This window comes from Polypterus senegalus, chromosome 13 (assembly GCF_016835505.1).
Source record: "Polypterus senegalus isolate Bchr_013 chromosome 13, ASM1683550v1, whole genome shotgun sequence".
NCBI lineage: Eukaryota > Metazoa > Chordata > Cladistia > Polypteriformes > Polypteridae > Polypterus > Polypterus senegalus.
This window is the reverse complement of record NC_053166.1, coordinates 107559094-107571444: the sequence shown is the minus strand read 5'-3', so window position 1 is coordinate 107571444 and position 12351 is coordinate 107559094. Positions and strand designations below refer to the sequence as shown.

Genomic DNA, 12351 nt, shown 5'->3' with positions numbered 1-12351 from the left:
TCGGAAAACGTTTTCAGCTCTTTTTCTTTTACGAATTGGAAAAAATGTACAGCAGCTGTTCTCCTCTTTCTACGGACTGTGGCAGGCAGGAGGCTTGGAAGGCCGAGTCTTCGACCTGCAGTCTGCAGCTTGACTCTGTTTGAACATTCTCATAGAAACTGAGGAGGTTCTGTCATGACACTTCTCCCTCCGTACAGTAGGCGGCACCAAACACCAAAAACTCTTAATATATTTAAAACACAACTCGCCAGCCGCTATTAGGCGAGACATATGCAGTTTGATTCAAAAAAAAAAAAAAATGTCTGAAAACGAAGCTCCCCGTGTGTTTTGCTGTGGAAGATGTCGTGTTGTATTGGTAGATTCAGTTACTTGGATTGGTAATGACCAGGAGGAGACCGCTTTTGTATTTACTGGTAAGCCATACTGACTTTTAAAACTATCTGAGGAAAGTTGGTAATAGCACGCTTTTAATGTACGATGAAAGTAAGAAACGTTTCTACCTTCAATAATTGTATACTTTAATTCAAATATGTTGTTACTGTTGAATTAGTAGCAGAAGTACTAAATCGTGTGATCTGTTGAGTTTAAAGTAAGACCAAACGAAAACGGAAAACTACGCATTTGTGTGCACTTCGCTAACGTAAATCAATAGCCAGTGCAGCGCATTCCAACATTATACGTGGTGTTTCGCTTCTTAAAAATAATGAACACACGTCCCCAGCAGGTCATCAGTGAGTTTAATTTTGTATGGTGGCGCCTTGGCGAAGTCCCACCCTGTTGCTGCATTTTCCTTGGCTGCGCGCGGATGCGAGTTTTTCAATTCAGGGACCTTCAATGTGTTTTTAGAATGAGGCCGAATGTGATTATTTTCGTAATTTGTTTAGTTAATGTTTACTTGCACGATGCAACTGTGGATAAAGAAAGCAAGTAAAAATGAGATATGTTTTGTTTGTATTCCAAAAGACTTTGTTGTATCCAGCTTTAAGTTACAATATATAGTAGTCGGATGAATTGATTCCTGCAACGTGTGGCCATTTGCAAGATGTAAAATTAGCTGATCGCGTTGCGAATTTTGTGTGCCCGTGTTGTTAATACTGTAAACTCTCGTATTATCAGGTGAGTTTTGTCCGTATCAGGTGTAAGAGACCACATATGGGTTAATTTCGTGTTCCGGCACATCTTGTTAGTAGCAGGGTTAAATCAAGTTTGGTATGGCCGCCCCTGTCTCGACAGGTCTTAAACAAGATGATTGTGATGTAATAATAACTTTATCATGAAAAGTACAAAATGTGTCATTTAACATGCAATTAAGGTTAACTTGGATTATTTTGCCATTGAGGGTTATTTATATGATATCTCACTGTTTGATATGAGAACAAGTTAATAGGCAGTATCCCACTTGCTTCAGACATTTTTCTTTCCTGACTGGACACAAACCCATGAATTTAGAGCCATTTCTGCCATGGTGTTGTAAACCAGTAATTGCATTTTCTATTTGAGCAACTGCTGTTTTTAAATTTGCTGTTCTTATTGCGTGATGCTGAAACAGTTGTTATTGCAGTCTCAATTTTGAAAATGAATAACTTTTATTTGTAGAATATGGTAAGAAATTGAAATTGGCCTGACTGCACAGCAATCTTTTGAAAAAATGTGAATGTGCAGTGCATTATTGGGGAAGACCTTATTGTCCTCTTTTCATTGAGTTTTATAAGAGCTGGCTGACAGCCATGTAGTTTATTACTGTGCTAGTTTTGGCAGGCTGATTTTGTGGTGAAAAAGCAGGGAGTAACTAACGGCACAGTATACACAATGCTAATTTATATAATTCACTTGGCCATCCGTGTGTCTTCAAATAGATCAATCAAGTTGTGTTTTCCACAAGTTAATGTTTGGAGAGAAGTTTAAATAGACTTGCAAAAATAAGTCCATGTTCTTAATACAGGTGGGGCTTATTACCACTTTTCTGTTTTACATAATTCTTAACTTGTCATCCTATGAACAATATAACTAATAAACACTGCTTAAACATACTGAAAATCAAGGTAGATTTCAAGCAATTGAGGCTGTTTCTGTACCTTTGACTAGTGTATAGGTTAATTCCAAAATAAAATGTATTTAGGTAATGTTTCAAAATCTTCATATTAACCAGACTGTTACTGTTTGTGGTACAGCTGATGTGTGAAGGACGAGGCATTGTAATGAAATATTGGAAGCAAATTATTCCAGAAAAGCGCAGTTAACATGACTGAACTGTATATACTTAATTTCTGAACACATTCATAAATGCTAAATTAGTTTGATTAACTGAGTTTTTGAAGCCAAAACAATGTTAAGTAAGTTGGGTGTTTGAAGCCAAAGTAATGCCAGTGTTATTTACCAATGTCTCCTCCACGTACTGATTTAAAGAGAAAGTATCAGAATATCAAATGTCACTAAACTGACAATCACTTGTTCACAAAAATGACATTGTTACAAAAAACATTAAAAATTATGCTGACGAAAATTTAATGGTTATATGTAATCCATATGGCAGTGTTATATTCTTTAATATTTTTTTAACATTGAATTTAAGTGGTATGTTTTCAATTACTGTGCAATGTTAGTGAATACATTTAGTATGGTCTCATTAATTGGGTAGTCCATGATGATATTATTACTTATAAACCTTACTTATTACTTAAATCCCCCACCTCTCTGTGTAAAATCCTCATAATCTGTTGTTACACTGTATCAGTGCAAGCACTTTAGTAAGTTGTATGTTTAATACATTAACAATGGATTAATATTAGATTTACAGGCATTCAGGACTCAGATGTGCAAGCCTTCCAATTTTTAGAAAGTTCATCGTGATTTGTGAAAATAAAACCCAACCAAGTTCTGGGCTGCAAGCTGTAACAGACTCAAAATAAAGAGCAACTAGTACCTTTACCACTTAATTGTATGTTGCTCACTTTGCACTCAGTATCTTTTTGCTTGTGTAGCCTTTAACATATTAGGTTATATAGCTATATACGTAAGCATGTAGTTTCGTAAAAAAAATTGGAACCTGCCACCTAGCCAAATTACATATTATGTTGATATTTGAAGTAAAAAAAATAGTAAATAGAACTTCAACAACAAACAAACTAAAACAATGGCATGTTTCTGTAAATTTTAATGTACAGCATTGGTCAAAACTTTTTGGTAGTGACTCAAATGTTGTGTTTTGCAAACTTTGCAGTTTCAGCATTTTCAGAATATTTTTTTACATGTTTCTATAGTATATTGAAGAACAATTATGAAGATTTTATAAGTTTCAAAGTCTTTTATTGGCAATTACATCAAATTTATGTAAAGAGTCAATATTTACATTGTTGATCTTCATAACTTCTGCAGTTTGGTTTGGATTTCAACTTCTGGGCCAAATCCTGACTGATGATAATCCATTCTTGCCTTTTTAATGCTTGTAGTTGAACCAAATTTGTGGGCTTCCTCTTGTCCACCCACCTTTTGAGAATTCATCACAGTTTCTCAGTGGGATTAAGATCTGGGAAGTTTCCAGGCCATGAGTCCAAAATTTAATTGTTTTGACCTCCGAGCCAGTTTGCTAGCACTTTTGCCTTGTGACATGGTGCTCCGTCATGCTGGAAAATACACAAATCATCACCAAATTGTACCTGGAATGTTAGGAGAAGTTGCTCTTGGAGGAGATTTTGATACCATTCTTTATATCAGTGTTCCTGGGCAGAATTGTGAGTGGGCCCACTCCCTTGGATGAGAAGCAACCCCACACATGGATTGCCTCAGGATGCTTCACTGTTGGCATGACACAGAACTTATGGAAGCGTTCATCTTTCCCTTCTCCGGATAATTGATTTTCCAAAAGCCCCAAACAGTCAGAAGGAGGATTCATCTGAAAAAATATTCTATCCTTGTATGTCCTGAAGAATTTCAGTCTGTCCTTGATGGTTTTTCTTCGAAAGAAGTAGCTTCTTTGTGGCCATTCTTGACACAATTCCATTGTCCAGAAGTCTTCGCCTCACGGTGCGTGCAGATGCACTTGCACCCATCTGCCTCCAGTACTGAGCAAGATCTGCACTGGTAGCCGTACAGTTCTGTAGCTGACACCTCAGGAAGAGAGTGTCCTGGCACTTGCTGGACACCTTTAGCTAAGCATTTTGTGCTTTGACCAAAATAAGTGAAAATGGATTTTTGTTATAAAATTAACTTTTTTATGCTAATAAAGCTCTTTGCAGTGAATTAATATGCACCTGATCACTCTGCACAATAATATAAAACCAATGGGAATTGCCACCACAAAAACTGAAGCTGCAAATTTTGTAAAACGCAACATTTGTGTCACTGTCAAAACTTTTGGCCACTACTGTACAGTCATTTATTTGAAATAAAAAATGTAAAAATCAATAAAAGTGATTGTGGCATTTGCAAAAAATGTGGGCACCCTACTAAGTCCATACTTAGTAACACCCCCTTTTGCAAAAATCACAGTTTGCAAACATTTTTTTTGTAGCCAGCCATGAGTTTATGAATTCTTGTTTTTTCTTGCATATTTCTTCCTGCTAAGAAATACTCAAGGGGTCATCAAATAAATCATAACAGTGTATTAACATTTTTATAAAAGTGATACTGATTTCGTATGTTTACTATTGAAGTTGAATTTAGTTTTGTTTTATACTTAAAATTTCAGCAAAATTATATAATTTGTCTTGGGGTATTCAAACATTTGCATAGAACTGTATGTTTGTTTATCCTATTTAATATGTTTTCCAGTTTTGTTTGTTTATTTGAATAATACTCTATCTCTGCTTGTTTATATTAGAAGTGTGTCAAAGAAAATTGATTGTAACACCTTATTTACTGTTATTGTTGAGTAAATGGTGGATTTTACAAATTATTTCTGTAGAGAGAAATGATCAGTCTGATGAGCGCCACTGGGTCTGTTGGCACAGTCTGCATCCTCAGTAGTACTATTAGGAGACTGATGCTCAGTCAGTGTGCAGTAAAACCGTACTCCGAGGTAGCATCTTCAGATGATTTTGCACATTGCTATGCCGAAGCAATATTAAAGGTTTACATTGTTTTATTAAAATTAAACTGAGTTAAAAAAATAGTGTCTATCAGACATATAACAATACTGCTAACGTTAACCATATACAATTAGCTAAGCACAGAGGTAAAACACATTAATAGCAATTTCTTAATGATCCATTAAAAATACATAGGGTTTATGTGTATGGAAATCATGGACATCAGTTCCTCCAAATTCCAAATACATGTTTGAGTACTTAACGTGATGAAGCAAACTGCTTTGAAATTGTTCATTTGAAATAATGTTTCTGTTGTAATTGGCCTGCGATACATTACATTGCTTACCCTGTTATTTTATTGAACGTTGCAAACATAAATATTGTGTTACTGCATTTTTTATTCACTCATATACAAGCAGTGCCCATTATATTGATTTTATTATGTTGCAATTCCTTTAATGTAAAGTAAAGCCATTTTTAAATTAGAATATATTTGGTTTTATGCCTTTTTTTAAAATAAAATTCCAATTAAGATTCTGAACCTCCTTGACAATTCTAGGCACACACTCTTAGTCCTCACCTGACAGAGAATCTGAACTCCTTCAGATAGTTAATATGATTTTCCCCTTAGTTGGTGTTGTGATGCTTCTGCCTTTCATGGCAAATTCCAGTCCAGTTCCAATTCACAGATGGGTCGTCACTGGAAAATGTGTTTATTAGTTAGGAAGGTGACACACTACAATGTGGAATATCTTGTTATGTAATGACATTTGTGCTGTAACATTTTTCACAATGCAAACACGTAATTACCATGAATTTGAATGAAGAAAATTTTAAGTCAATCAATCAATCAACATTTATTTATATAGCACATATTCATACAAAAAATGTATCTCAAAGTGTTTTACAAAATGAATAGAAAAATAGAAGACACAATAAAAAATAAACATAGGTCAACATTAATTAACATAGAATAAGTAAGGTCTGATGGCCAGGGTGGACAGAATAAACAAAAAAACTCCAAAGGCTGGAGGAAAAAAATAAAATCTGTAGGGGTTCCAGACCACGAGACCGCCTAGTCCCCTCTGGGTAATCTACCTAACATAAATCAAACAGTCCTCTTTGTATTTATGGTTTTCATGGAAGGACCTGATGATGATGGTCACGTAGACTTCTGGCTTTCAGTCCATCAATGTTGGTGCATCATGATGCTTTGAGTAGGTGGTGGTGGCGCAGGCCGTCACCACAAAGAAACCGGAAAAGAAACGGAAGAGAGAGTAGGGGTCAGTATGGATTTTGGAGCCACTGTGAATAATTATTATGATGAATTGAACATGCAGAGTATCAGTATTAAGTTAAAGTGAAGTTAGGAGAAAGCCATGTTAAAGTAATGTGTTTTCGGCAGTGTTTTAAAGTGCTCTACTGTATTTGCCTGGCGAATTCCTATTGGCAGGCTATTTCAGATTTTAGGTGCATAACAGCAGAAGGCCGCCTCACCACTTCTTTTAAGTTTAGCTTTTGGAATTATAAGGAGACACTCATTTGAAGATCTAAGGTTACGATTTGGAATATAACGTGTCAGGCATTCCGATATATAAGATGGAGCGAGATTATTTAAGGCTTTATAAACCATAAGCAGTATTTTAAAGTCAATCCTAAATGACACAGGCAACCAGTGTAGTGACATCAAAACTGGAGAAATGTGTTTGGATTTTCTTTTCCCAGTTAGTATTCTAGCAGCTGCATTCTGCACTCGTTGCAAGTGATTTATGTCTTTTTTGGGTAGTCCTGAGAGGAGTGCGTTACAGTAATCTAGTCTACTGAAAACAAAAGCGTGAATTAATTTCTCAGCATCTTTCAATGATATAAGAGGTCTAACTTTTGCTATGTTTCTTAAGTGAAAAAATGCTGTCCTAGTGGTCTGATGAATATGCGATTTAAAATTCAGATTACAGTCAACGGTTACCCCTAAATTTTTTTACTTTCGTCTTAACTTTTAATCCTAGTGCATCAAGTTTATTTCTGATAACCTCATTGAATCCATTATTGCCAATTACTAAAATTTCAGTTTTCTCTTTATTTAGTTTGAGAAAATTACTATTCATCCATTCAGAAATACCAGTAAGACATTGTGTTAGTGTATCGAAAGAGTTGGAGTCATCAGGTGCTATTGATAAGTACAGCTGTGTGTCATCAGCATAGCTAGCTGTGGTAACTCACGTTGTGACCTGAGATAATCTGACCTAACGGAAGTGTACCTTTGTCCGAATAATAACACCTATTTGTACTCCAGTAACACTATAATACATGGGAATTGACAGAATTTGTTTAATAATAGCATTGGTCATCCACATAAATCCAAGTAAGACATTTTCTATTCCTTAAATACTGTTAAATAAAAGGCTATTTAAAGGAATGGGGCCTTCAATTTTTTTGGCCTTTTTCAGCACTTCTATAATCTTTTCACAAGCAATTTTTTTTCAAGATGAGAGGAGACATATGAGGAACACACATTGTGTAAGTTAATCCATAGCTCATAAACATAGTATTACATATAAGAGTGATTAAACCTGCAATTTGTGCATCACTACCATCAACCCCTGCTTCAACCATTTAGTGCCTTCTGTTCTGCAGGCTGCAGCAAGGTGCACTTGGAATGACTATAAAGATGATTCGGTGTTAGTCTGTGTGCAGTAGAGCTGGAAGCTCTGTCACCCATAGTGCACAGGTTTGTTTGGGGGTGCAACCAGACTACCAGAATCAGTGTACCTTATGGGCGAACAAGAGCACAGTCATGCAGGAGGTTGCAGATGTAAAGGCGCATGCAAGGCTGTTTAAAGCTTTGTAAGTTAGTAACAGAATTATATTCAATCCTGTAAGGCAAGTGGAGCCAGTGAAGACAGCGGTGAATGATGCTTTGTGCTCTCTGTTTTGGGTCCTTGTAAGAACTCTTGCAGCAGAGTTTTGAAACCACTTTAGCTGTGAAAACACATTCTAAAACACTTGTTTTATAATGGAGCTGATTGGTAATTGAGAAGTATTAAGTATGTAATATATGTATTTTATTAAAAACCTTAGATTTTTGAAAAAGATAAAGCCACCTGCATATCACACTTTCTGTCGTATATTGTGTGCAAAAAAAAAAAAAAAATTAGAACATTAAAAAGGCAGAGTGGGCAATTATACATAACTATGAGGAAGCACATTAAAATGCCACAAACCAATTATCCTTTTTTTTTCCTTTATATATGATTTTGTTTCTCATTTTAAAATGTTGATTTCTTGTCAACTTTGTTAAACAAAATAAATAAACTGGTCAACAAAAAAGCATTATTAGCCTTGTTTAGAATGTGGTAATAACAGGACTAAGGACAGTATTTTTGAGATCTGGGCTTTGACTAGGCATTTCTAAGACATTTTAAATATTCCCCTTTAAACCACTCTAGTGAGGCTTTAGCAGTAGGTTTAGGTTCATTTTGCCTTACAGCAGGACACTTTTTTCTTTGTCTCAAATTTCTGGCAGAATGAAACAGGGTTTCCTCAAGAATTGCTCAGTATTTCGTGCCGCCATCCATCTTTCCTTCGATCATGAGCAGTTTTCTTGTCCCTGCCAATAAAAAATATCCTACACAGCATGATGCTACCACCACCATACTTCACTGTGTGGATGGTGTTCTTGGGGCGATGGGAAGTGTTGTTGGGTTTATGCTATACATGGCGTTTCCCATGATGACCAAAAAGTTAAATTTTAGTATCATCTGATCAGTGAACCTTCTTGTGTTTGGGGAGTCCATCACATGCTGTTAGGTAAACTCCAAACTTTTTTTTTTTTTTCCCTAACTCTTCTGTAGATCTTTGCAGCTTGTGAATTTTGGTGGGTGGCCTTCTCTTGTCAGACTTGTATTGGTGCTGTTTTCTTTTCAGTTTGTTACAATGGATTTAATGGTACTCCAGGGGATAATTAGCATTTGGGATATGTTTTATAACCCAAGTGTGACCTATACTCCTCCACAACATTGTTTCTGACCTGTTTGGAGTGCTCCTTGGCCTTCATGTTGCTCTTGTATAGTGGTGTTACAGAGTCAGGGGCCTTTCTGAACAGGACAGTTTATATAGACATTATGTGACACCTTGATTACACACAGATGCACCTGATCAACTAATTATATAACTTTTGAATTTAATTGGTTGTAGAAGATGTTATTTAAAGGTTTCATAGCAAAGGGGTGTTTTTGAATTTATACACACATACAAGGTATTTTATTTTCATTCCAGTTCAACAATATTGACTATATTGTTAAGTCCATTACATAAAATCCAAACGAAAATTCTAATTCAATGTTGTAATGCAACACTAAGGGCAAACTCTGAAGGGGATGAATACCATCATTAGGCACTGTAGTTTTCATGTAACTTTTTTCAGTTATCATTTAATTGTCTCTGATCTGCAGACAACATTTCACATCTGGGCATCAAATTTCAATGTCAGTAACTGCGCTTGGTGGCGGCTTTTCTAGGTAAATTCATGCCTCAGGTCCTGGAAGGTTGCCGCGGAGGAAGCCGAGCTTCAAAGTGAAGTGTACAGCCAGTATCCTTTTAAAATGGCAGAATTTTACAATGTTTTGCTTTTTGTCATCCTTAAAACATAATGGATGCACGTTTTTACAATATTTAGGTAATCTCATGATATGATCAGTACTTTTAACATTTTCAGCTTGAAAATTGGACTTATTCGGTAAGTTTTAAGGATATGGGTGTCCACATACCCATCAGCTCTATTATAAAACACAAGAATGGACTAGTTGTTGTGTTTTTTTTGTTTTTTGTTTTTTTTTTAAATTTATAAAATACGCTTAACTTTAGAATGCAATTTCAAGTTGCAAATTAATATATGCCATAGGAGTGTAACAATACACATATTCGTATTGTGCCATTTGGCTTGGTTATGCATTGTGATCCAAGTGAATATAGTCTAGCTTTAATAACGCATTCTACATGCATAATATTTTTTAATGGTCTGATGTTCAGTTGACCAAAGTGTTAATGAGTAAAGTGATACTATACAAAATACAGCATGCCCTCACTTCTTTATTTCTGTGTGCGGTATTAAGATTAGAAGGCTACGTTTTCTCTCCAACTCCATAACAGTGCTGTAACTTAGCAACTGAATTAGCTCTGTGATGCAGTCTCAAAAGTATAGCCACTGCAAAGCCAGAGCGTGAGGAACCCCCAGCATCCTTCAGGTCTTCGTTTTGGAAGCATTTTGGTTTTCCAATGAATTACAGTATCAATTGGCAAAGACAAGTGGTTAACATGAGGGCAGCGTACCAGTATTGTTTAACTGATGTTGTGTACATTGTTGGCAGTGCTTCTAACATGACTACTCATTGGTATCATCCAAATGTAAATATCACCAGTACAAGGAGAAAACATGTGGAGTGAAAACACTGCCAACCATGCCAATTAAGCAACTTCTCCCTGCTAATTCAGATCAGGCAAAAGCAATAACGAAAGCCATTGCTGTTTTTTATCACATGAGATCTGTGTCCATACTTCTTTGTAGATAGGTTGTAAACAAGTTAAAATTGATTGAGGTCTCTCTATAACATCCCCTCTCACCCATATTTCAGCCTACAAGTCATACCAGCCATTTATAAACATGAAAAAGCTGTAGCTGTATCTGAGGCATCAGCCCTTGCTTACATCACTAATGTGGAAAAATGAGTTCTCGTATTAGCAAAGTGCTTCCTTGCTGTACCCGCTACCTCTGTCCCAAGCAAGAGTGTGTTTTCATCTGCAGGTGGCTTAGTTAATGACAGCAGATCTACCATTTCTGCAGACAATTTTTCTAAAAAAAAACATGAGAATAAAATAAATCTGTAACTTTGTACATGCTACACTTTAGTGGATCTTTATTCTTTTAACGTATATTATTATTGTTGCTATTATTTATTTGACATTTAGAAGCACCAAGTTTTGTTAGTAGGTTGCAGCAATATTACCTAGGAATAGGTCTTTCTTAAGAAAGAAACCTCTGTGCCTTTGTTTGCAATCAATGTGTGTTTAGGAAATAATGGCAAGTTTGCCACTGTTCACAAGTTTGTGTATATGTGTATTTCCCTAATTAAATTCATAATAAATGAAAATAAATGTTTTGCATGACTTTTTTTTATTTCACTGCACTGAAAACATACCGAACCATGACTTAAAAACCGTGGTATGTACTGGAATGTGACTTTTGCATACTGTTAAACCCCTAATATACCAAAGAATATGAAAAAATAACTTTGACTTGAAAAATGCTGGCATTATCCTTTTAACACGGTTTGATAAGAAAAATATATTTTTGTGTGAGAGTTTTTTTGCGTACTGAAACATTCAACCCCAAGTGGAAGAACAGATTTTAATTCAGAGTTAAATTATGGTCTATGTTAGAGATCAAACAAAAGGTCCTTTGCTCCCTTATTAATTTTGTTCAAACAAAAAAGAAACTAAACACATCGCCTGTTTAATGTAATATACTCACCAACTAAATCAAACACCCCCAGAAATAATAATATCATTGGATGCAGAAAAAGCATTCGACATGATTGAATGGAAATACCTTCTTACTACATTGGAGAAGTTTGGGTTTGGCCCGAACATTTGTGCATGGATTAAATTACTGTATACTAACCCAGAAGCTTCAGTTTGCATCAACAACATTTGCTCAGACTACTTTAAACTAGAACGTGGTACTAGACAAGGATGCCCCTTGTCACCGCTGCTGTTTGCAATTGCCATTGAACCACTGGCAATACATTGTCGAAATACTGATCAGATAAAGGGGATTAGCAGAGAAGGACTGGAACAGAAAATTTCATTATATGCAGATATGGTATGGTACTGTATATATCGGACCCAGAAAATTCTGTGCCTGCAGTCTTAACAGCACTCACAGAATTTCAAAAGATCTCTGGTCTCAGAATTAATCTGAATAAAAGTGTACTCTTTCCAGTGAATTCTCAAGCATATAATATTAGATTAGATACACTACCTTTTATCATTGCAGAACAGTTTAAATACCTAGGGGTAAACATCACAAGTAAACATAAAGCACTTTATCAACAACATTTCGCTGTCTGCATGGAAAAAATTAAACAAGACTTGCATAGATGGTCAACCCTTCATCTCACACTAGCTGGAAGAATTAACACTGTTAAGATGAATATTCTTCCTAAGCTCCTTTTTTATTTCAAAACATTCCAATATACATTAATAAATCATTCTTTAAGCAATTAGATTCAACAATAACCTCATTTATTTGGAATTCAAAACATCCACG

At 35.6% G+C, this 12351-nt stretch overlaps 1 protein-coding gene across 1 annotated transcript in view; it reads left to right on the top strand.

The window, feature by feature from the left end:
• The first annotated feature begins 275 nt into the window (after positions 1-275).
• Positions 276-12351, top strand: part of mis18a (MIS18 kinetochore protein A) — a 120346-nt gene continuing 108270 nt past the window's right edge. Inside the window, exon 1 of the mRNA XM_039775003.1 lies at positions 276-413. Within this exon, the coding sequence (XP_039630937.1) occupies positions 299-413 (115 nt within the window). The 5' untranslated portion in view covers positions 276-298. The remainder of the gene's footprint in view (positions 414-12351) is intronic.